We start from the raw sequence: 24,636 nt of genomic DNA on the forward strand, positions 1-24,636 counted from the left end.
TGATAGCCTTTCTTATCCACTAAAATACATGCCAGTAACAATGTCAGCAAATACCCTTTCAGTTTAAAGTAGTAAATATACTCATGTTGTACAGCAACGCTTTTACAGATGAAGCTTTTTTTTTTTTTTAAATTGGGCAGGGGCCGATCAGGATTGCAGCTGCTCTCAGCTCTGACCCTCACTCTGTATTTTCTGTACAGACTAACAGAAAGCTGTGTAATATTCCACATGCGTTCCTCCACTAGCCCCTCCAACATCCTTTGACAACTTATGCAATTATGTTAACATTATTGGACAGATCAAGTGGAGGGTCCCAAGATGTTATAAATAATTAGAAATTCCTCCTTATATCTGGGTTAGAAATCATTATGCTAATTCTCCTCATCTCTTTGGGATTGGGGTAAATAAAGGTGTGAGGGAAGGCGGCTGATTAGCTCTGATTGTCTTTCCTCTGTCTGTTTTCTCTGTTGTCATAGCAGACCCAGACCATAATAATCCTATCCATTTCCCATATGCTGGGAGGAGGCAATCAGTGCCACCCTGTGCTGGAATCAACTCTTGGAGGTCTTTTTAGTTTGCGTTCCCATTATACACTAACCAATCAGCAATTTGAAGGGACTAAATGCATAAAAGAAACATTTTGATTGCAAATCTGAAAAATCTTTACTTCTCACTTCGCTGTGTCGCAGGTTTGCTTTCACCGCCTAACCCGGCACAGTTAACCCCGAGTGTCCCCGAGGACTCTTTGTTTATGGGGTTATTTTTCTCCCACTCTCCCTCTCTCCTCCCCACCCAGTCTCAGGGGTCCCAGGGAAACGTGCTGAAACCACACCTGGCGGTTAACTAAGAGTTAGGGCTTTATTATCTCACACTCCAGAAACAAACACACGCTCACACACTGCTGTGCTACCGTGTCCCCCTGTCTGTGAGAGAGGGCTTCTCGTAGCTCAATGCAGAGCGAAGGCTGGATTAACTCAGTTCTCATCCCTATGTTGGGTTTATATTTAGGAGAGGTTTCAGTATCAGTATTTGAATTCCCATTTCAAAACCAGCCTGACGTCTTTTAGCTGAGCTAAATTACAATAAGCTCCGACCCCTTTGGGAATACTTATTTAATTTCATAGTCAGTAATATAAAGTCAAATGTTTATATTCAAATGGATAGGGCATTATTTATAGATCAGAACTGGTTACGAATATATTTGATTTAAGAAATGATAATCTCTCATGCTGGTAAATGTTTGTTTTTATCAGTAATTTTTGTAACCAGAGGGGTAAGCCTTTTAATTCAAATTCATTATGCTAACATTTTCATTTACACTATTTGTAAAATATACCTACAATTTAGGGTTTAGATTTCGTCTTGATTATAACTGTGACATAATAACAAATGCAAATATAGATATTTATGTTCAAGCATTTAACTTTAACTTCCAACATAATTGGTATTATTACTGTAAGATATAGACATTATTATGTCTCTTGTTTTTGTGTTGATTATTGTTTCTTTTTTCATAGCAATCTTTAGTTTGTTGACCAAAATGTTCCACTCAATGAATGATTAAACCTTTTTTACCAGAATACAACTGAACCAATTAATGTAACAAAGGTTACAGGATTGACCAGAATGACTGAATATGAACAGTAGTTAAACAAAGTGCCTGATTCAGTTTGGGAATTTGTGTTTTCAGTAGTTTAAAAAAAATCAAATGCTTTGCAATAACCCTGTCAGTCAGACATGATGTCTGGAAATCGTGGGTTTAGAGTAAAAGCATGGCCAGTTTCACTTTCAGAAATGAAGCATACTGGCGGGAACCCCTTTAACCCCGGGGCCATGCTCTGGTTTATCTGTCTTTAGAGAGGTTATGGTATGGTTACCAATAACATTACAGAGTGAAGGGAGAAGAAAAGATTTCCCCCCTTCTTCTCTTGATAAGTATCTGTCTCAATCTATTTTATGGCTTTTCAGGACCCATGCCAGGGCACAGAGGGGAAAGTCAGGTCTTGTAAGTAAATTACAGTAAAATGGCAGGTATTTCTCATCAAAATCTAAACTGACTTTTACAGGCTTACTGTCAAGGTCTATTACTTCATACAAAAAGGGGGCCACTGAGTTCAGTCGGTTTTCAAGCAATTTTACACTTGGGTTCAAAATGGGAAGAAAACAGGGTTCAATAAGAGATTTATGTTTTTGATTGGTGGGGCACGTGGGGTTCAGATATGGCGGGATGATTAGGGAGCAATGAGAACAACCGTATTTCTGGGATGGATGGAGATTTAGGTTGACATTAATTTGGGCCTGGCCTTGACTAATGTAACTATCTGCACGTAAGAGTTCAAGGGGCTTTTCACTGGATGTATAGGTGACAGAAGATGGATTCTTCTTCCGCTCTTGTAAGGAAAAGTAAAGGCATAAGCTAAAGAAGTTAAGCTTGAGCAAGAAATTGAGCAAGAATAGTAAGCTACTCGTATATAAATGCCTTCATTTGCAAATTAATATGTTAAACAACTAAAATGAAAGAGTATGTACGCAGAGCTGCAAGGTGAGCACAAGGTGATAAAGAAACTGTCATGTACATGGTTAACGTTAACTTAGCTTGTTGTTTGCCCTAAGTGCTATAGAACAATGTGATAAAGGGCTGGAAAAGACAGCTCCTTTGTTTCGCTCTCATTAGAGAGGGCCGTCTCACACTCCACCCTTGACTGCCTCGTTATTCCTTTAATTAATCAGTTCTCATCAACGGCACCTTATCATTCTTTCAAGGGCTCTACATCCCGCTTTTTACCGCCTCCATTTTCCTCCGGCAGTCCTGCATGTGTTTCTTTTATCATTTCGGAAAGGCTTACTCCTCCCCCAAAAAGTCCCTGCGTCCTCCTGCCTCCTCTGCCTGGGACCCCTGTCTGATTATTATGCCATTAAGCCTCTCCTCCTCTCCTCTGAAAGAGCAGCAGGGTCCCTCTCCAATCTAAAGAAGTCCTGGGTTTTTTCCCCCTCCTTTCCCTGAAATTACCCGGCGACGCGTGCCTGAGTTTCTAATTGGCATGCCCGTCCCTGGAGACGGCCCCCTCCCTTCTTCCTAATGAAAAGCCTCGGCCTTAATTACACTTTCCAAACGCTGATTGTTATTGACAAAACTCCTGTGGCTCGGACAAACGACGGCAGATTAGCTCCATTACAGGCAGCCCTCCAAGAAGAGAAAGAGAGGGATTTCAAATCGACAATGCAAAGTGAGCGGGGGAAAAAGAGGAGCTTTCAATTTTTGTCCATGTACCTTCCTCTTAATTGTTTGGGCCGTTGCTCCACTTAAGACGTCTCTTTCTTCCCCGATGCCTTTTTCTGTTCCATTGTGTTGCCGTCTATGTACTTTTAGTGAGGGGACAAAAGCCTAGTTATGTTACTTGAGAAAAAATGTTCATCTTTTGTCAATAGACAGGATTGCTGATGGCAGCATGGGTAAACATGAGGATTTGGCGTAATGCTTTTGTTTGCCTGCTAAAGGTACATAGACTGTCTAAAGCTGATAGGGCTGTAAGGTCCAAAATCAACAACCAGACAGGCCGCCGGATTCTCATAGTGCCGGCAATCATTTTATTGTTGAAAATGAACAGAAAGCCATAGCCTTTAGTTTAGAGATCAGACTATTCCACTCTTAATTATTTCATTTCACCATACTCCAACCGTTTGGCTCATTTGAACTATTTCTTCCACTATATCTGTTGCTCTACTAAGCCGGCAGGGCTTAGACCTGGACAGCTGTGCCTGTTGTGCACATGTTTTCCAGGCTCAACAATATCTCCGTCTTCCTGATTAATCTGGAGCGGAGCACACAGATTCACAGTGGGGGGGCCTTTCATTGCCTCTCTAATGAGAAGCTGTGATACATCATGCCTTGCAGTTAGCCAATCGCACCCTAGCCCCCAGGCACACACACACACACACAAACAAACAAATACACACACTCATGCACACACAAACAAAACAGGAATAATAAAGCACGTTCTGCGAGGCATCTACGCAAAATAAACCTACACTCCACCAAATGTGACCAGATGCTGTAATCATACCTATACTCCTGTCCCAGGTCAAATACTCTTATCATCTCAGTTTCTGAGAAGTCTGTACACTGCAAGGGATATTTTCATTATATATTCTACTGATTATTCAATTCATCTATAGAAATTATAAAAATAGGATAAAAAAAAATCTATCTCAGATTCTTAAAGTACAGGGAGCTGTTATAAAAATAGTGAAGGCACGAAATGCATAGGAGAATTTTCTAAAAGAAATTCAATAAAAAATATCACTTTATTTTATATCGATGTTCTAACTGATAAATAATAATTTAACAACATTTAATACATTTGCAGGGTTTTAATGTTATCATATAGTAGTTATGTACTGTATTGTACAGTTAAGCAACAAATATTTGTTATAGAGGTTGCTGGTCTCAGAGGTGGGGGGGAAAACATCTTTCACACTCCAGTGATTTTTCCTTTTTTTTTTTTTACATAGTGAATTGCGTGGACTGAGTATGTTTCAGTGTTGTTGTGAGGGCAAAGGTCTCTTGTAAGGAGGGTGTTTTTATGTGCTGTGATGCAGCAACATGGGATGAAATAACTTGTCTTGAGTTAAGGGGGGAGGTGAGAGGAGAAAAATACCTTGTATTGTCCTTTTAAAAAAGGCTTTGCAGGCCTCACAAGAGGCCACCCCATAGTGATACCCCGAGGCTATATCTCCACAGACCAGGCACAGCCTCTTGGGGAGGGAGTTCAACATGTATTCGCACTTTATGGACGAGTCCTCCATGATGGTGCTGGAGCAGTCGTCGTAGCGCTTGCGGCAGGTGCCGGCCCCGAGCCCGCCGGGGGTGAACATAGGTGGAGAGTCCAGGCCGTTGGAGTGGCTATTGGAGTGGCTGTTGGAGTGGCTGTTCATCGTGCTGACATAGCCGCCACTGGCGTCTGAGTTCCCGCTGGGGCTGTGGTGACTGACCGTGTCAATGACTGAGGAGGGACTGGATGGCTCCGTCTTGATGTAGGACCCACAACTGGAGGGTAGGTGCCGGTCATCAGCGGCCATTCTATTCAGCAGCCTGAAGGAAGGGTGAGGGGAGGAGGGGGAGGGTTGGTGGGAAAGAGAGGAGGAGAAGAGATTATTAGCAGAGGAGAGCATACATTTATCTAATCAACCAGTGGAGTGACATCAATAACTAAACAGGTAAATATTTGATTGACATTTAGTATCATGATTCTGTGGACACATGACAATTACAACACAAATGCTCTTTTGCTTTAACTAGAAGTTACGTCAAGTTTATAGTTAATCAATCACACTGCTTGTAACTCTACTACACAGTGCCACTGCTTTAACGGGAGGTAGAAAAGGTGGGAGATGATGCGTTATGTCGATTTTATGTGATGAAACCAAATGGGGGATTCTATGTGCTTCATTAGCCAAACAAAACGGCAGCTGAAAAAGTGCTGCAGCGTAAAACTACAGTCTTTACATCAGCACACAGTGGCACACAGTCCCAAACAACACAAACACACAGAGAGAAAGGAAAGTGAAAGAGGGACACATGGAGGATGAACAAGAGGGAGAGATGGAGCACTCAAATAACTTAACACACAAGTGCATAAACACACACACACACACACACACACACACACACACACACACACACACACACACACACACACACACACACACACACACACAGAGCACATCTAGTGTGGGGCATCTCCATAGTTTAGAGAGCAGAGTGGACCTTGGCTTGTCTCCTTGAGTCAGCAGTCAACCAAAAGGAAACATGATGGCAAGATATTGACTTTTTCACTGTCTACCTAATAACTGTATTTTGGAGTACACGCAATATGATGCTGTAACGTGTGCAGACTAAAGTGCAGCCTTTTGGCTGTGGCCACAAAATGCACTCTGAAGCCTTCCTTGCCCATATAAATCTATTTCAGTCTCGCTCTATAACCTTTAACTTGATATTGCACTGGGAGAACAATGGGGGAAAAAACTTAGCCTGGACATGTTCAACTCGTTTTTCCCTCCGCAAATGGAGTGAACTGAAGGGGTGGACCGGTGGAAGAGATGGATAACTCAATGTATTGGGGATGCTGTGTAGACATAGTGACCTCTTAGGGTCAAGGCGAGGTCACACACTTACATACACACACACCCCTTTGCATTAGGAACCACGGAAGGGGTGAGAGGTCACCTGCACTTGCCTGCATTAACAAAATTGAGCCTTGCATGGCTTATGCAAATTCAGACACAGGGGTTCCTAGTGAGTGGCAGCTAGACAGCCCGAAGTTGTGCCTTAGCACATTAGTACCATTAGCATATTGCCAACTAATGGCAATGTTTACATATTTGACATGTCAGTTTACCATCAGCACGGGGTGAGGAGGGGGGGGGGGCTCTATCAGCCTGATTGGACGATAGCTGTCTGTCTCAGAGTGCTTCAGAGGAAACAGGAAACGAGAAGGCCTCTGCTGTGTCCCCTCTCGGTCCGCCGGACTGCCTCTTGCTCTCTGAGGCTGATTTAATTGTGAGGGTGGGTGACGGAGGGGTTCAGGCCCGGGGGTCAGTGGGTCAACCTTATTTTCTCACCCTGGTTTCCTGGGCCCGTGGAGATGGGGGTCAGCGTGTCAAATTAAATCTCATTCCCAGGTTTTACTCCCTGCTGTCATGTATATTCATCGGAGCTCCAGGTGCCTACCACTTCTGGAAATTCACAAAAAGGTTAACTGCTAAAATAAATAATAAAAAATGCCCCCTGTTAAAACCGTTGACCTTGTGGAATAAGCCCTTTGCTTGAGTACTCCTGGAATTCTTCTTGCAATATAAAGCCTGAGCTATCTAAAACTGATACACAACTACCATTCTGCTGAAGAGCACGTGCCCAATGCACATTTTTTCCTTTAACTACTCTTAGAATAGAAAAAATACATTTAATACTGCTGATGGCATGCGGGGCAGTTATTCAGATTTGCGGTTTAAAAAATTACCCACTTGTACTCTTTAATGTCCTTGCAGGAAGAAATTGAAAAAATGAATCCATTTCATGCCTTTCTAAAATAGAACTTGCCGCTCTTGATAATAAATGCAGATTGCATCCCCATAAATTAATGCACGGCTCTGTGTTCATCTGCTTTATGTTCTCGGTTTCAGATGGATATGTGCACCTGCGCGATAGGGCACCTGCACTTGGCTTATTAAAGGCTATATATTAAAACGCAGGAGCACAAGATGGCTCCATTTAACTTTTATTTCACAAATTCAGAGTAAGCTTAACCCCGGTTCAAAGGCCATCTTCAGGGTGACACTTAGCATAATTGCATAAGTGTCTTAACTGTTTCCCCTCCAGCTCAATGTGGTCATTTATAATAAATGTGCTGGGTAGAATCCCCTTAACTCATTCTGCTATGACACATTATACCACTGCTATGCTTATGTTTTTAACAAGCCATATATTGATTAATGATACTGAGGGAATACTAACCACTTGAACCTGGCGTATTAATCAAATAGTCTAAAATATTTCTATAAATATTCGTAATCTCTAATGGCACAGGACCAATTTAAATCTATAAATACCATTGTATGGAAAAATGAATTATGAGTTTTAAATAGTTTGACAGCAGCAATAGTTGTGATAAATAATTCAATATGTGGGGCAGGTGCTAATTAGCTTGTGTGCTACACAGACGGGGCAGACAGGAAAGGGTCTGCTGAACTCACTGAGACCTGATGCTGTAAAATCTATAGTTCTGGCTTCCTTCCTTCCTCAAGGTAAGAGCATTTCAAATTCTGCTGCCTGGCTGCCCAAAGGAGCAGCGCTCGGCTAAGATACAGTATCTCTCCCCCTCTCTTTTTCTCTCTCTATTCCTCCTCCTTTTGTTCCCTTTGTACTGATCAAAATTCATGCTGAGTAGTGGGTTATGGGCCCGCAAACGCACACTGCGCAGTTTGGTTTTAATCTGATTCCACCTGGCCCTCCTAACAGTATTTCAGATCCCTAATATCATTCCACTGGTGCTGCTGTGACCAGGATTAGCTGGCCTAATGATCTGGCGGCTCGTCTCGCACTCTCTGTTCCCCGTCTTCCGAGAGGAGAACAGAAGAGCGCTCATTTTCTCACGTCTCGACACTTCCTTCGCCCGAAAGCGACACTCTGAACGTCGGCTGACACTGTCGTAAGAACGCAGAACATTCGGGATCTAATTGAGCCAATTTGTAAGTATTCCTGCTGAGAGCTTCCTGCTCACATGTGGAAGACACTGACATCCTCCACTGTTCTCGGGGCGATTTAAGCTCTGTCCCCGTTTCATGTGTAAATCACAAGCACACAGTACGAACCTAGAGGCTCTACTCAAACATTGAATATATTCCTGATGTCCTTTTTCACTCCCAAGGCCACCAGATGCCAAAAACACCATTCCATAACATTTGCTAACCTCATCCCAAAGTGTCACATCCTTGCTACCTGATCAGACTGGGTAAGTGGAGGGGAAGGGGTGTGTGTGGTAGAGGAGGCGGGGGTTGACATGTGCAGGCCGGGTGATGGTGATATCAGATGCCCTGGTAGGGGCAGATCTGTCTGGAGGGCCCCAGGCGATGTGGCCTGATAAGCCACTGGCCCCAGAGTCGGCGCTGGTAGGACGAACTCAATTAGCTCCTGACAGACCCCCTCTCAGCCCGGCTCAGCCTCCCGCCACCGCCAGAACCCACTGGCAGCTGCCACGCTGACCTCTCCTCCAGGGGCCACTGCCACCTTTTACCGCTCTAACACACAGCCAGGGATTCATTTCTGAGAGAGCGGACACCACGCTGAAATTCTGCACAGCCTGACTAAAGTCACAGAAATGTGCGGAGAGGTGTGAATGCCACCAAGTTTGCTCGGTGTGTGTTCTCGGCGGGCAAAAATAGAAATAGAAAAAAGGGCCTAGGGACGGGTTAGGGCGGCCCTTTGGGAGAAAGGAAGGGAATGGAGATTCCAAAACACACTTAGTTGAAATATTGAGGATGCCTCCCTGTCTGGTTCCAGGTTAAGGACCATCAGGGGAGTAAGGGGCCAAAAGACTCTAGGGGTGTCGGTACCACCGTTGCATGGGCCCATGTGCTCATAGGTCTGAGTGTGTTTCTGTTGCAGACAGAATATGAAAAATAGGGAGTGGGGGAGGTGGACTGCTGTGGTTTGGTTGGAGGCTAGCCCGACACTCCACAGGGACACATTCTAATCTACGAGGGAGAGGCCCCTAATTTTGGAGTTTCTCATTCATTAGTCCTGCACTGGCAGGGAGAAGGATGGAGCGCAGGGGGAGGACCTGAAGGGAGGGGAGGGGCCTCTTTATTAACGGATATGTCAGACACTCTGGAGAAGCTGACAGAGATTTATGATGTGCAGATCTATGGAGGCAAACAAAAGGGAAGTGGAGGAGACGGAAAAACAGGAAAAGAGAAAGTAAGCGATACGTGAGGGGCAGAGGCAGAGATGGAGAGAGAGAGAGCGGTGTTTATGGTACCGATGGAGAGCGAGCCCTGGATCAATAGTCCGTAGGCTGGGGGCTCGTGCAGGGTTACCGCTGGGGGGTGGGGGGGGGGGGAACCATGCTGCTCTGTGGCCCGGGCAATTAAGTTTTTCAATCTCCAGCAGAGGATTATATTTAGCTGCTCCACAGCGATGTCACTGTAGTCTTTATAGAGCTATGAGCTCACTCCACTACGACAAAATGAGCCCCATGCTCCAGCGGCACCACAAGATAGCGCTGGCCAAGAAGCAGATCACATCTATTGATCCCCCCCTCTCGCTGCTTCCTGTTCTAAAGATGCTGCTGGCAGGAAAGAGAGGGCCTCTTGTGATACAGGCGCTGCTGTTTGTCTGACGTAAACTGTCTGGGCCGCACTGGGCAGATCTGGTTCTTATAAGGGGCTGAGTTCAGGATGTTGAGAGAAGAAAATGGATAATGACAGAGCTACTGTCAGTGGGGGATGTGAGGGAGTTGTCTGAACTCCCCACTGTGGGGAGCGAAGAGTTAACAGACTTCCATGCGGACCCAGTGGGGAAGCTCCCTGCTGAATTGAACAGCTCATCATACTGTATGTAAAAAAAGAAGTTCATGATAAGTCTAGTCTGCCATGGAGTACATTTGGGATCAAATTTCTAATTCGGCCTTTTCATTAGAAAAGATTAGTTTCCATTACATCCATTAAGTGGCATGGCCATGGTATAATTTAACAACATAAATGTACAATGGCTCGTGATAACTAGAAAAAGTAATTATAGTCCACTTATAATAACGTTGTGTATATTGAAAGACTCCAAAGCTGGTGTGGGTAGTGACATCAGACTAAACACATGATACACTGATACCAATACCATCATACACTCTTTGTAATACTGAGGCATAGGTAGACCATTCCTTTTCAAAATGTGTATTAACTGTAAGCTATTCTGTTTGACAGCAGTTCAGCTCTTTGTCTTTCATGACTGTGTAAAACTGAAGGATGAAATATATTGCTAAAAATCTAAAGTCAAAAATAGAGCTTTTTTATTTTCTTGACATTTAAGTGGAACAGTGTTTCTCCTCTTCAGTGACGGAAATGCTGTAATAAACTGTAAATTATTGTTTTGCAAGTTATTGTTTTCTCACATAACCTCTTACATCTTGATGGTATCAACCGAATAGGTTCAGCAGATCCTAATATTACAAATGAATATTATAATTAATCGATAAAGTCAGAGAAAAAGATTAAGTATGGTAATATGCTGCTATCACTGACCTGTCCAGACTTATATTGAAAAAATAAGTCATAAAAATGCAGTTTCTTGCGCCAAAAGCCTTTTAAGGCCAGGTTTTGTTTAACTGCCATAAATGATGTGGAAAGCCAGCCGATATCAACCACAGCACACCTCTCACGTACGCTCAGTAGGGTTTCTTATGTCAAATAAAGAGGGGGGATTATAAAATATGAATGATGGAAATTTGAGCAAAAGGTCCAATCGAAGAGACTGGTTCACTTTATCCTAGAGGTAAAGGATATGTCTCATTTGGTTGAATGTTTTTTTGCACTGTGTTTGTGTGCATGTGTCACAAACAGAAATACATATTATTCTAAAGGGTTAAGGCTATTTAACACAGTCCAGTGTAAATCACAGGTTTAGACACAGTGACTGTGCGTACAGGAGGACGGAGGCATAGAGCCATGCATGAAATTACTTCATTAATCTTCTTCTGATAGGCCGTCCTTGTTTAGGGGGGACCTCTACCTTGATAAAACAAAGAACCTGACTCCATCATAAATTGTCCTCTTCATAAGAAGAAGAGACAAATACTAACAGACAAACACACATACATACATACACATACACATGCAAGGCTAAATGAATACTAGAACATTCGTTCAGGTATCCAGGATGATTTAAATCAAATCAAATATGTAAATGTTTGCTCAGCTCTTCACAGTTAAATGTGTGATCCTGTCCATGGTAAAACAACAGCCCAACAGGAATTTTACTTCTCATATTGAAATGGTGGTTTGTAGCACACACTTCCACCAGAGCCACAATGAATTGATGCTGCTTTAAACACTACTGCTGTGAGTGTCTGCCACCGCAGCAGACATAGTCATAGCAATAGCCTCTAGCTTTTTACAGGCTCATCTCTACCAGCTGCCACACATTCCCCATAAATAGTGCTGGTAATAAAAAGACGGGCGGGCCTAACTGATTTATACGGTAAAGTCCACCACCACACCATTCAGGAATAATTAAACTTTGGGGATATTTCCTGAATTAATGCGTCTCCTCTGGGGGGCAATCTAAACATTTCAGCGCTCACCACGTCTGGTGTCAGCGGATGTACTGCGAGGGAGGGGCTCTGCGAGTGGCAGGTTCAACAACCAGCCTCTCAATGCGGCCATTCGATTGCACTTAGCACTGTGGGGGTGGTCTCATAAGGAGGTGTTTTAATGTGAACATGTTTTGTGACCAGCAGGGAAAAAGACACACAGTTGTATAATTCGGGGAAGAATACACACTGAGAGGCAAACACACACACACACTCACATTTTTACACTAACAAATGTGTCAGTGATCAGATGAATAATAGTGTTACGATAGTGATGTTGTAAACAAGGGGTTTTACGAGACATGAGACAAACAAATGCAACCTGTAATGAATAACGTTTTTTGGGACGGAGAGGCAGAACCCGGCCTGATAATCAGATTGACCTACATTTAAATATGAAGCATCTCTTTAAAAAGTTAAAAATAATAATAATATAAAGTATGAATGTATTTGTAAATAATTATGAATGTTTAGTTCTGAAAACTATCCAATTTATAGAAACAGGATATTATAGAATATTTACATTTGAGAAAAAAGGGTCCTTGTTATTTCCTGTAATATAAGCAAATGCGTATTTGACATGGGTCAAAAGAATCAGATACGTCAATAGAATTTCTTGTTCAGCACAGAGAAACTAGGCCTGTAGTGGCTGGCCTTTTTGCACACTGCCCTGTTAATGGCTGGTTATTGGTCCCATTTTCTTCCCTGGGGCAAATCAGGGATGAGTGATAGTAGTACTCTCTGTCTCTGGATGACACACCCATAACATAGCTGCTATAGGTGTGCACACTGCATCAGTCTTTTTTATTTAACGGATGGTAATGCCAAGTCACACAGTTTTTCCTTCAAACGACAGACTGCGTTTTTTAACTTAAGCCTGAACGTTAAATCATAGCTTTACATAGAGTGAGAGAAAAAAAAGAGGTCGGCCTAAGAGCTGTAATGGGTGCAAGGCTCGCCCCGACCATGAAGAGGAGACTTGGTGAAGCTGTCAGAGAGAATCAGAGCGGCTACCGTGACGGACGGTTTCAATATTGATTTCATAAATAAACAAAGCTAACCATCGATCCTAATGTTATTTTGCATTTCAATTACTGCTCTGAAACATAACCTTCAAACAACTGGCCGTTCAATACCAATAGCCTTCACTGATAAACACCCATATAGTTATGCACCTTACATCACATTTCCTTACCAAGTACGAATTAGTGGACATAGAAAAACAGAAGCGTTTTAGTCAGCTCTAAAACACTACTAATGGTGAATACCGTAGGAAACATGGCAAACACAGAAATCTTCAAATTAGGGTTCTCTGTATTCGAGTGTATTGCAGAAAAATTGCACTTATTCTTTCTGAACTTCTGCATTCTAGATGTTTTGTGTGTGTAAGTGTTTGCTCCATACTGTATGGTGTAGATGAAGAGGAGCCCTTCAGTGTTGGAGCAACAGGAAGAAGTGCTGACAAACCGTGTCAGTGATAGCACTCTGCTGCCACAAGGGCATGAGAGCCCACGTAGGCTAGCATTATGCTTCTCGACTAATGGACCTAGTTATTTTTAAACAGATTCTCACACTGCGGTGGAGGTGTCCAAGGTTACCATGGATCAGAAATCAGGAGGGACGCGTGCGGTGACGGCTGGTGGTTTTCTGTGCAGGTTAATGTTGTGAAATAGCCAAAGAGGCATGGTGGCTAATCACTGAGAGGTGTAAAGGCCAAATATCAGATGGGGTCTCAGAGGACAGCATGTTAGAATAACATGAACTGAAAAAAACTATTTGATACTTTCTGTAGACTTCCTTTTATGTGTACACTGAAAAAGTGCACTCCCTGTATCAGATTTTGGCCGCTACACTCCCAATATGACCAATTTGACAGATTTGTATGCATGGTATTGAAAACAAATTATCATATTTTAGAACAGAATAAGTATGGATGTTGCATGCTCTGTCTATAATTTTCCTCAATTACCTACATACTAGATCACCCAAAAATAAGACACATTTACTACAAATAATTAGGTGATTTAAAAGACAGTGAAAGCACTAAGAAGTATGAAGCTACAGAACAGTGAACATCCAGAGGGTCAATATACTCTGCATCCCCATTTGGCCTGAAGAGGGACAACATGCTCCACCCTCCCCCCACTCAGCCTGAGCTGAGTGACATATTTACAGTGAAAGTAATGATACTAGATACCAGAAATGAGAGGGCTCCAGCGTGGCCAGTGGACTCAGGAATCTCTCTAATGAATTGGACAACAAAGCCCTGTTGGTACAAGGAAGAAGTATTTAGAATGGGGTGACAAACGGAATTTTTAAAACATTACTTTAAAACAGGCACGCATCCCCACAGCCCCTAAAAGCTCTGGGAGAGGAGGAGGAGGGTGGGAGAGGGACAGGTGGGTTGGTTGGTCAGCTGCAGCTACAGAGGCCACGGCTCCTGGCTCATAGCGCGGTGGCCATTCTCGGCCAGGAGCCTCTTCTGGTAATGTATTCTGAAACCAAATTACCGTAAGCTGATCCCATCTGGATAGTGTCTGTGCACGGCTGCTTTGGTTACCCACCACTGCCTCTAGCCTGCGATAGCATCTCCATGAAGACAGCAACAATCTGATTAACCCAATAACAATGAAACACTTGGTCAAAGAGCAAAGAGCTTTTAACTTAAGATACACTAATGCAATTCCCTCGCCTTGTTTTCCGAAACCTAATAAGAATCAAGCAGACGGACTGCTGGAGATGTTTGCAGGCTCTAATGCAGCAAGCTGGGAATTAAGTCAAATAAATTGAAATCTAATTCATCATTGTGTGCCAACTTGTTTTTGCTTTCTCTACAAAATACATTAAAAAGCTCTTATTTCATGAAAGGAAATTCAATAGCCTAGTTGGTTTTTAGCAGTGGCAATGCCCTTAAGGAAAGCCAGGGTGTTGATGGAACATTTAGAAGCAGAGAGGAGTCACATCTCAATTCACTGCCGCTCAGACCGCGTGTGTGTGATTTCTAGCGAGCACAGAGAAACTCAAACTGACAATCCTCAGCATTGGCTGATTTCTGAGTGGCGCGAACTGCCACTGCAAAACAACATCAACAATAAGCCTGTCAGACTCTAACAGTAAATGGCTCATCTCTCTGCAGGGGCCATGACATATTTTGACTCAAGCTAATGTACATAACAGGGGGAGTGCGTACCAGCAGCAATGTAAGAATACCATTTGAGTAATTACATTTATAGAGTATTTCACTTTTAGTAAAATATGTGAATCTAAAAACAATATATCTCCAGTGTGCTGAATAGCGTGTCACTCTCTTCTGAAGGCTAAACTCTGTTTCTATGTTATTCCCAGGCAGTGCCCTCGGGTCAATCTATAGAGTAAACTACAGTGATTCCACAACAGTGCTGTGCTAATTACATGGAGCACATACGTCCCACTAATCCTCTCACCCAAGCATCACGGACACACAGCCCACAGTGAGGGGTGCAAATACCGCTGCACAATTAGCAGAGAGACACACACTGCTGGAACAAAGTGACTAGCAACACTCAGGCCAACGCTGGAGAGAGCCCACAAATAACTAACTGTTGGTGGGGAAAATGTTGATGTACTCTCATCATTTCTTCATAAGTCACTGTGACAGATTTTTAAGCTGAGGGATAATAAATGGCATCCCCATTTTACCACCAACAATTTCCAAACACGTCTTCACTAAAGTTATTTATACATCAAACACCTGTTCACTACTCAGCTTTGCACGGTGCACTGTTCATTTGAATGTATACATTAATCAAATGTTTTAACATGGCACACAGAAATGCAACTCCTTTCTTCTGCAGTTTCATTAAATATGAATCAGTACTTTCTTTTATTAAATACACAATATCTAAATCAATAACCCTCCTACTACATGTTTTATGTTTTTAGGAAGAAAACTAATTAAATGTAAAGATTAATTGCACGTTCTAGCGTGTTCAAATGAAGGGACTTATTGTTTTACATTTGATACATTGACTAACAATTAAGAGTCAATTGAAACACATGTCTTAATTGTGTCGGATAACCTAAAAAAGAGATAAGGTCAATTAAAGTCACTGATACTAAAAACATTCTAAACTAATTATTTCCAACATGATTGAATACTTTTTTTGATGTATTAAGGTTTATATGGTTTCTGCTTGTTGCAATGAATATGATCCAAATGTGTTGGGAAGTGCATTTGTAGAAATAATATTTGAAAATGAAAACCTCCTCAGATTTCAGGATCATCATTTATTGAAAATATAAAAATATTGTATTGTGGGGTGTTGTGAAAACCTGCTTTCAAATATCAATATTAGTTTTGCTTTCCAATTTAGGAAATTCATGCAGGGAAAGCTACAATACAAATATAAATACACTTCAATATTTGATACAAATCTGTTACTGCTGTTGGTGTCATTTTTAAAAAGGTGTAGCAATACGTTGAAATAATTTGTTTTAGAGGAAAAACCAAGGCAATTATTTAATGTATGTTTAAGATATTCTTTTTTAAATAACTATTTGACTGAAAGTCCAAAAAACACCAGTGAACAAATAGGTCAAGTGAAGCAATGTGTCTTTTTACTTTACATTTACACATTATTTTCATTGCTTTAACATATCATTTAAAAAGACTAAACTCCTCAATCATGATATCAATAAATAATGTTCAGTACATTAAAAGATCAGTTACAAAATACTGAATTTAAGAATGTAAGCTGAAATGTTTAGGACAACTGAAAAGAAACCGAATGAAATGTAAATTGTCTCAATATGCTCAGTTAAAAGGAAACTGTGAATTAAACGTCTTTAAACATCTGATTGGTCTTCCACAATACCCCACTTTTGCACATATGCTACTTCATCAATAATGTCTATCAAACATTGTATATCATATAATAACGATAGATTAAATGATCTATTCATCTTAACAAATCTCAACACACACCTAATGCCTGAATTTGGTTGAGACATTAACAGGGATATGTTGAAGTTATTTCATTAAATTCGTACCATGAACATTTTTTAAATTCGACAAATAAATATGTTCCCTAGCTTGAGATTGACTTTGTTTAAAATGTAAGCTATGGAGGGATTTGCAAAGTTAAGAGTGTGAAGGAGCTGTCCCAGCAGGAGCAGTCCACACGCAGCGCGCCTCGTGCCGCTGGCTGGGACACGCTGAGGTTAAAGGGTCCTTTCATTTCTTTCTCTGGCAACAAATATTAAACTGTGTAATTTATCCTCGCCGATTCCACGGCTTCACGTTAATCGCATGTCCTTAAAATATTACTCCCCCTGGGCGACCCGATGCAGGAACAAAGCCATCAGCAAACAACCTCCTAACCCAACCGGACAGGTACCCCAAATTCTTTAGGAATAAAACACATACTTTGCTGAATGGCACGCTAAATCGATCAGCCATGCTCGGGGTGACATTTATAAAGACTGGCATACATGATGTGCTCACACAATAAATCTACACACTCGCACACACACATACACTGCGCACCTGCCCTGTTGCTCTACACTGTCAAGTCCTACATGATTTAGGATCCCTTAAAACAATGAACAAGAGAAAGTGCATTTTTAAGAGTGTGAGTAGAAATGAAAAGGGAATACAGCAAGAAGAAGGAATTCAGGAAAAACTAAATCACTGCTAAAGAAAGGAAAAGGTTCAGGGCTGAAACTGGTGGGGTTTAGGAAACAAAACTAGAGCAGGCACTGTTACAAATGAGAAGTTAAAAAAGACAGAAAATAAATAAAAACTGCATTACAACAAAGATGTTAAAAGTGAAGGAAGGAAAGAAGGTGCACCTACTGGTTATGATAGCTGAGAGGGTCGGGAAGACAAAGTTCTGAAATGTCCATCAGTCCAGTTTTAGCATTCCAGGAATGAGAGGAAGAGGAAAGAGAAAACAATTGAGACCCGCTTCTTCCCCAAATGATGGCACAGCACCCTCAGAGACAACGCTGCAGAAAAGCCCCCTCCAGCACGCTCCCCCCAGCCTGCACAGGTATGTTGGACCGGCGTGTGTGCGTGAGCATGTGTGTGGAGTGAGTGCGTGATTATGTATATATGTGTTGTAGAGAGAGTGTGTCTGAGTGTATGTAAGTGAAAGTGTGTGTATGTGTCAGAAAGAGAGAGGGAGCGTGTGCAGGGGGAGGGACAGATAGACGGAGAGGTAAAGGGGGGTGAGACAGAGAGAGAAGCGCAGGCAGCAGCGGGATGAGCGCTAAGATGGAGAGAGCATGAGAGCGCGAGCGAGGGGAATGACTCTTTGCCTGCTCGGGATAGGGCTCTTTAAGACTCAAGGGCTTGATGAATATGGAACAGCTGCTGTTGGCTGGCTCCGAGGGGCAGGACTTAAAGCGACAGAGGGGCCGGCGGAGCACTGGGGAGGAGGGATCCAAACGCTCACTCACACACTCCGCTCTGCTCAGATACAACACACACACACACAGACAAAACACCTGATCACACAACAGAGACGCAAAGTAAACATGCAACGTTTTTATCTGAATTTAGTAAAAAATAGTTGTGTAATTCTGGATGTCCTATGATGTCCACATTGAAATATGAATGGAGATATTCAATAGAAGTCTGGGTCAGTGCATGCACCAAGCATGTGTGGAATATCTAATAGAAAAAGCTTTCTTTCTGTATTGTACTCGTACAATTTCAACAATTATTGTATTTAATAGTAAAGCATCTCCATTTTTTTGTAATTCATACTTGATGAATTTGAAATGAAAAGCATTTTTTCTCAGTGTCCATATTTCTTTATATGCCAACAATTATATATAATTATAATATTCATTACGATGAGATCACACAAAGGCAAAAAGAAAGCCAAAGCACAATGACTTCACTCGACAACAACAGAAAACTTTACCAAGCAGCTATGATGTCTCAGCTTAATAAAAAAAATAGTTTTCGTGTATTTTGTAAAATTTTAAAAAGTAGGCTGTACTGTTATACAACACATAATAAAGTCAAAGCTGACAGCAGCCTAAACCACAGCATAGAAGCTCCAGCAGTGGAGTGCATCTGCACTTCACTTTCATAAAGCAATAGCTTTCAACCCACTAAGGACAGTAAATGTATTTATTGAGCTGTGTAGCTCCATTTGCGAGTGTTACATGTGAGGTACCATTGTGAAACCTTTCACCGCCTGTGAGAGATGATCTCAAGCCATAACTCATATTCTGGAAGCCCATCAACTTCTAACGCAGCGGAAAATCCAGCTCTGTCTTCTCTAACCCCAGCTTTAGGAACGCCTGTGTTTCACTGTTAATCAAGCTCCATAAGAATGCAGAGAATGCAGATAACATTTCACAGTCGGTGAGGGTCTCTATGTTACTGTATCCCCACTTTATAAGAGCAGAGCTTACCATGGCATCTTTTTTGGAGAAATTAGCAGTCCGGCAATGGCGGACACTTGGATGAGTCAAGCAGAAAAGAAGCAGCACTTCTCAAGAACTCACGAGGTGTCTGACAACAGTCCTCAGGAGGTGAGTGAGGAGGAGTTGAGATCTACCAGCAGGTTCATGCGAAAAGGTGTGTTAGGTCGCTCTGCTGCGTTGTCTCTCCTGAACAGGACCAGTGTAACCCTTGGAGAGGAATCCAGTTCCATTCATCGGCTCACGTTTCTATAATCAATGCAAAAATAACACGCAATCCCTATTGATCATCACAGGCCTATTGATGTGCAGCAAGAGTGCCTCCATAGTGGCACAGATCACACAGCATCTGCTCTCTTTTTGTAACAAAAACAAATGACTAAATAAATGAAAACCCAATTAAGATTGATGCCAAATCAAACACCTGTCAGTTTAGTTCCTTTAAAGAGGAATACAATCACCATCAAACAGTTCTTCAATAAGACAATGTACTTATAATGAAAAGAACAAAATGAAAATAACTGTTCTCCTCACAAAGCACAAACAAGATACACAATGATCAACTAAAACTATCATTTACTTTAAAAGTTGTGGCATTCTAATCCATCTCTTTCGGATTGTAAAAACTATTTGTATATATTGCATGCTACCAAAACTGTCAAAACATCCTTAATTTTGAGTCAAATCACTAGAACACAACATCATTCCAGTAGAGCAAATAGCTGATCCTGCAACATTTTAAATCGAGAGACTTAGTAACTACTCAAAAGAGGTGGTCCTTTCTTATGACTGACAGCAACATTATCCTGGCATCTATCCTGCGTTTTGTCTTTCAAGTTGATAAAAGCCTTCACTTGATAAATCATATTTGTGCATATTTTCCTCTGGCCTCCCAAGCCTTTCCACTGACACCACACTGACTTTTGTCATGCAGTGTGAGCTATGAAAGCCCTGCTGCTGCTATCGTTGCCTCTTATCAGCTCTTATGAAAAAAAGTCACGGCATGTGACAGTTGATTTGACAGGAAGGGATCTGATACACATAAAGAATAGAGCTGCACTAGGCAAACACTCCATCCCACATGGCATGACAAAGTTAGTGCAGTATTACAACCAGGAGCAGAGTTGATAATCTAACAAGATATTTATTTTTCTTATTAAATGATTTTGACTTCCATTTTTCTTAATCATTTTTATAAAATCTGAGATATCTGCATGTATTCACTGTTTAGCTCATGCTTGCTTGTGTATATGTTGTATTACATGTAGATATAAGGTGCAATAGGTAAACAGTAAATTAACTTGTCAGATTTACTTGACAATAGGTAACATTAGAAAATAAAGTAACTTTAAGCAGTCTTGCCAGCTAATGTAATTTGATAAAGTCACAAATTAATAATGACTTTATTTCGTTTTTTATACAGAAGTAAGTCATTAAAGTCTGTGGATATCAACTCGTTTCTGCTGTGAGACAGGGCATAATACTACATAATATAAATTAGCATGTATAAAAATACATTTGCAAAAACTAGTATATAAATCTGCATTGATAATGGTTTGCATTTAACACTGTACCTCCACATTTCTCTGGAAATAAACAGACAGCTAGGCCTCGCAAAGTATCCATATGTAACCTTTTCATGCATACAGTAATGGTAAAATCAATAACGTAACTCAGTCACCATTCCCAGAGGAAAAGGTACAGTGTGCGGACTACACACGTTTCAATTAGAGCTAACCCGCGTGCACACTAATGTAATTTAGCTACAGGTGCGTCGATGCTAACATTGAAAATGCATACACATGTTTACTCTCTTTTAATTAAAAAACTACTCAGAACTGGGAAAAAACAAAACGCTGTGGTGCGAATGTGAAACAGGAAAAATAAACGTTGATGAATGTATAGTGTACCTTACTCGGACAAGTCATGTTGTCACCTCCCCGGCTGAGCACTGCGCACCGTGGCTCCAGGTTGTGGTTGTGCTGGTGGTTTGTCTGTGTCTGAGCGCGCCGTGTTACTGTCACACACCGCAGCCTCACTATCAACCCCTCCTCCGGCGCGCACCCTGTGGCTAAACAAACACCTTCACCGGCTGCAGCCCCGGGGTGAGCGGGGTCAAATGTGATTCAGAGAACAAGGAAATGTAACCGTTCCACCTGATTGTCTCGTGACTTCAACTCCCACTTTTAATTCTATTGTAGAAGTTAAAAAAACACTGCAGAATTTTTATAATATTGACCGTTTTAATTGTATTTGACCGTTTCGTGAATTCCTTTGCACCCAGCAGGTAAGGAAAAGTCATTTTAGTCACTTGGTATAGTTCCCAAACACCTAATTCAAGTTTTGAATTCTATCAAATGTGTATATTTCGCCTCTCTAGTACTCATAACCCCTGTGGTGGGCTGGATACATTTTCATGAGCAAAAGTCAGATGACAGCAAACGTTAAAAGGTTGAACACCACAGCAGTCGTTTTCTTTCTCCTATTGATGAATAAATAAGAGGATAATAGCAGTGTATGTTGCAGGGATCACAGCTGTATCACATATCCCAGGTATTCACAAACTCTTCTATGGGGGGTGGATATAAATATGTATGTTTTTCAGTGTAGTTTGGTATGAAAATGTTTTGTAGGTTCAAACTGTGAAGGCCACAATTTGAAAGAACAATGCATACATTATAGTAAATGTAAGCTTACCACTAGCCCAAATAGTACCTCATGACTGCATTTGGTCCTCGAGTCCTATTTGTTGTTTCCCACGCACCATCAGTATTATATCAAAATTCAATATATACCAGAAACATCGATATGTAAAACATATTTAAAATACAATTTCCAATTCAGTATATCTAACTGTACAACCTCTGTATCATTTTGATTTGAATTGTGATTTTTTATTTCTCTATGAAGTGATTGATATAGTTTTTTTTTTATATTTCCCTGTCTCGTGAAAGGTTTTTCCTCCACACGTTTTACATTGTTCATCACTGCCTGACTGCCTCAGCTGTGGAGCAGAGCATGAAGCCAGCTGACAGCACTAACCAACTCTATCATCTCCACTAGAGGGAGGGCTATCTCACGACAAGGCCACCATGGAGCTGCAGCAGAGGTACCCTTTATTTATTTATTTTCCCAGGGTGATAGTGTAATTCATAAACTGAATGACAGTCAGGATAGTGCCAACAACCAGGCGCACAATGGAGACTCGACTGCATTTACTTCTGAGCACAAAAACCTATCCATTACAAACGTGTAATTATTGTCCTTAATAGATTAATTCATGCTGAAAGATAGAAATGGGTTCCAGGCTATTGATGTAATCATTTCGCTAAGGAAATTAAGTGACATTAAAAGAATGATATTGTCACCGTGAAAGTATCATTGATTCTTTTCGAATGCAATTAACTGTATTTGAAAATGGGACCTGCACATTGAGCTGCGCAAGGAGCACTGAGGATCACTTCATTTGTGAGAGATATAAAGACCAAATTATCCCATCAAAGAGGAAATCTATAAATGTAATGGCACAGCGCTTCAGCACTAAGGAATGACAACAGCGGTCCTGTTCAGTTCCCTCTGTTAGGCATATTAACTACCAGTGAGCGGCTCTCAACCACCCATAGACAGATCATCCAGACTGTGAAGCAGAATATCGCTTAATTTATGAATTCATGTGTGGTTTTATTTTTTTATTTTTTTATTGGCCAACATAAACAATCCAAATTTAAAGTAGGAGCCACAAGATAGATGGCTGTAATATGTATTGTCATTGAGATATCGCCAGGATCTATCATTCCTAATAAAAAGAAGATTTTATGATGTCGTACAATCTTCTATTCAGTTTATATAACAAAGGTTTTTATAATGGTTAATGTGAAACTGTTTAAATTATTGATTCGCCTTTTAATCCAACATTTAGTTTTTTTGGCTTTCTTTGCTTTGTATCATTCCAAACTGGATAACTTTTGGTCAGGACGTCAATTTGTGGTTTTGTGACAACACATTTTCTGACATGTTTTAGGCTTAACAATATGTTGATTACCATGAATATAAGTGGCAGATTAACTCAAAAAAGAAAATTCTTAGTTATACTTGATCAATGCTGGTTTCTGTACAGAAGAGCTGGTCCTTTCTGCCTTTGCAATATTATCCACAAAACATATACATAATTTTGAGTGGTTTGAATAAAATGTGATTTCATGGGGTTTTCTTATGGTTATCTGAATGTCGGCCTCAAAAAAATTAGGATGTAGGCGAACATTACTGTTGCCTATGATAAGGGCACATTTCTCCTGCCTTCTCTTGCACTTTAATGTACAATTGGAATGGCACGTTTAAATAAGGAAGAATGAAAGCTTTAAACGATTCACATTTGTGTTTGTTCTTCTAGGCTTTAGAATCTCAGCACTTGCATAGTTGTGTACATGCACCCTACATCTTTGTAATACAATTTCTGCGTGTGTGGTTTTGTTGACTACCCATAGTTCTGCGGTGAGTTTTTATGGATTGCAACAAAAGCACGCTTGTGCGGCGGTTACTGGTCCACACAGCCCCTTAACTCAATTACAGTGTTGGTAATCCAGTGAAAAGAAATTCAACCAAGAGGCAGAAAGGCAGGCTGGGAGAGAAAAACATGAAACATATCAGACCCAACTACTGATATGATGTCCAAGCATCAGATGAATCAGGCATCAATCTCCAGCCATGGTCAAAACTGCTGCATAATTCAAACCCAAACATTTTTCTCTGCGCGATTCAAACCAAATCAGAGAGTCCAAAGCCTCTTTCCCTCCACCTGCTGTCGGCCACCCTCCATCCCACCCTCGCCTAAATTTCATTTGGGAGACATCTATCTCCCTTTCCCCCTCTCTCTCATGCTCTCCACATCGCCGTTTCTTCTCTCTCTTTGAATTCAGTGCGCCGTAGCCCTTAGATTTACTTGCTTAACAAATATGGACAGGGGGCCTAAGTGGTTTTTGAAATCTTCGAATGGACTTTGGAGTGCCTGTGCTCTGCTGGGTGACAACAGTCTCTCTCTCTCTCTCTAACCCTTGTGTGTGCAACCGTGTCCTGTTTTCTGTCTGTTTATGTTTATATCTGCATGTGTCTGTGTGTGTGTGTCACGCACGTCCATGGCTTCCCCACGCTCCCCCCAGACTCCCTGGCTGGGAGAAGGCAGTGCTGGGTGGAGCGGCAGTCTGGAAATGAGATAAGGATGTCTGATTCATAGGATCTGACAGGAAATCTATACTCTGCAATGTTTATAATCCAGCCATTACTACACAGCCAAATGAAAGAACAATAATCCAATCATTTACTCCATATTTACCTGAGGCAGATTCTCGGCTTTAAAGGCAGA

The 24,636-nt window shown here is 41.4% G+C and overlaps 1 protein-coding gene across 10 annotated transcripts in view; it reads right to left on the minus strand.

The window, feature by feature from the left end:
- esrrb (estrogen-related receptor beta) overlaps positions 1-21,378 on the minus strand; it is a 42,770-nt gene extending 21,392 nt beyond the window's left edge. The window contains exons 1-4 of one of the 10 annotated variants that reach the window (XM_079692628.1): positions 21,188-21,378; positions 19,269-19,526; positions 14,059-14,127; positions 4,659-5,092 (exon numbers count right to left, since the gene is read on the minus strand). In XM_079692628.1, the coding sequence (XP_079548754.1) occupies positions 4,659-5,092; positions 14,059-14,127; positions 19,269-19,276 (511 nt within the window). In that variant the 5' untranslated portion in view covers positions 19,277-19,526; positions 21,188-21,378. Of the gene's footprint in view, positions 1-4,658; positions 5,093-14,058; positions 14,128-17,694; positions 18,120-19,268; positions 19,527-21,187 lie in introns of those variants that run through there. The other 9 variants (XM_079692626.1, XM_079692634.1, XM_079692631.1 and 6 more) reach the window with 9 other exon arrangements.
- Positions 21,379-24,636: the final 3,258 nt, after the last annotated feature.

This window comes from Notothenia rossii (genome assembly GCF_949606895.1).
Source record: "Notothenia rossii genome assembly, chromosome: 7".
Lineage (NCBI taxonomy): Eukaryota > Metazoa > Chordata > Actinopteri > Perciformes > Nototheniidae > Notothenia > Notothenia rossii.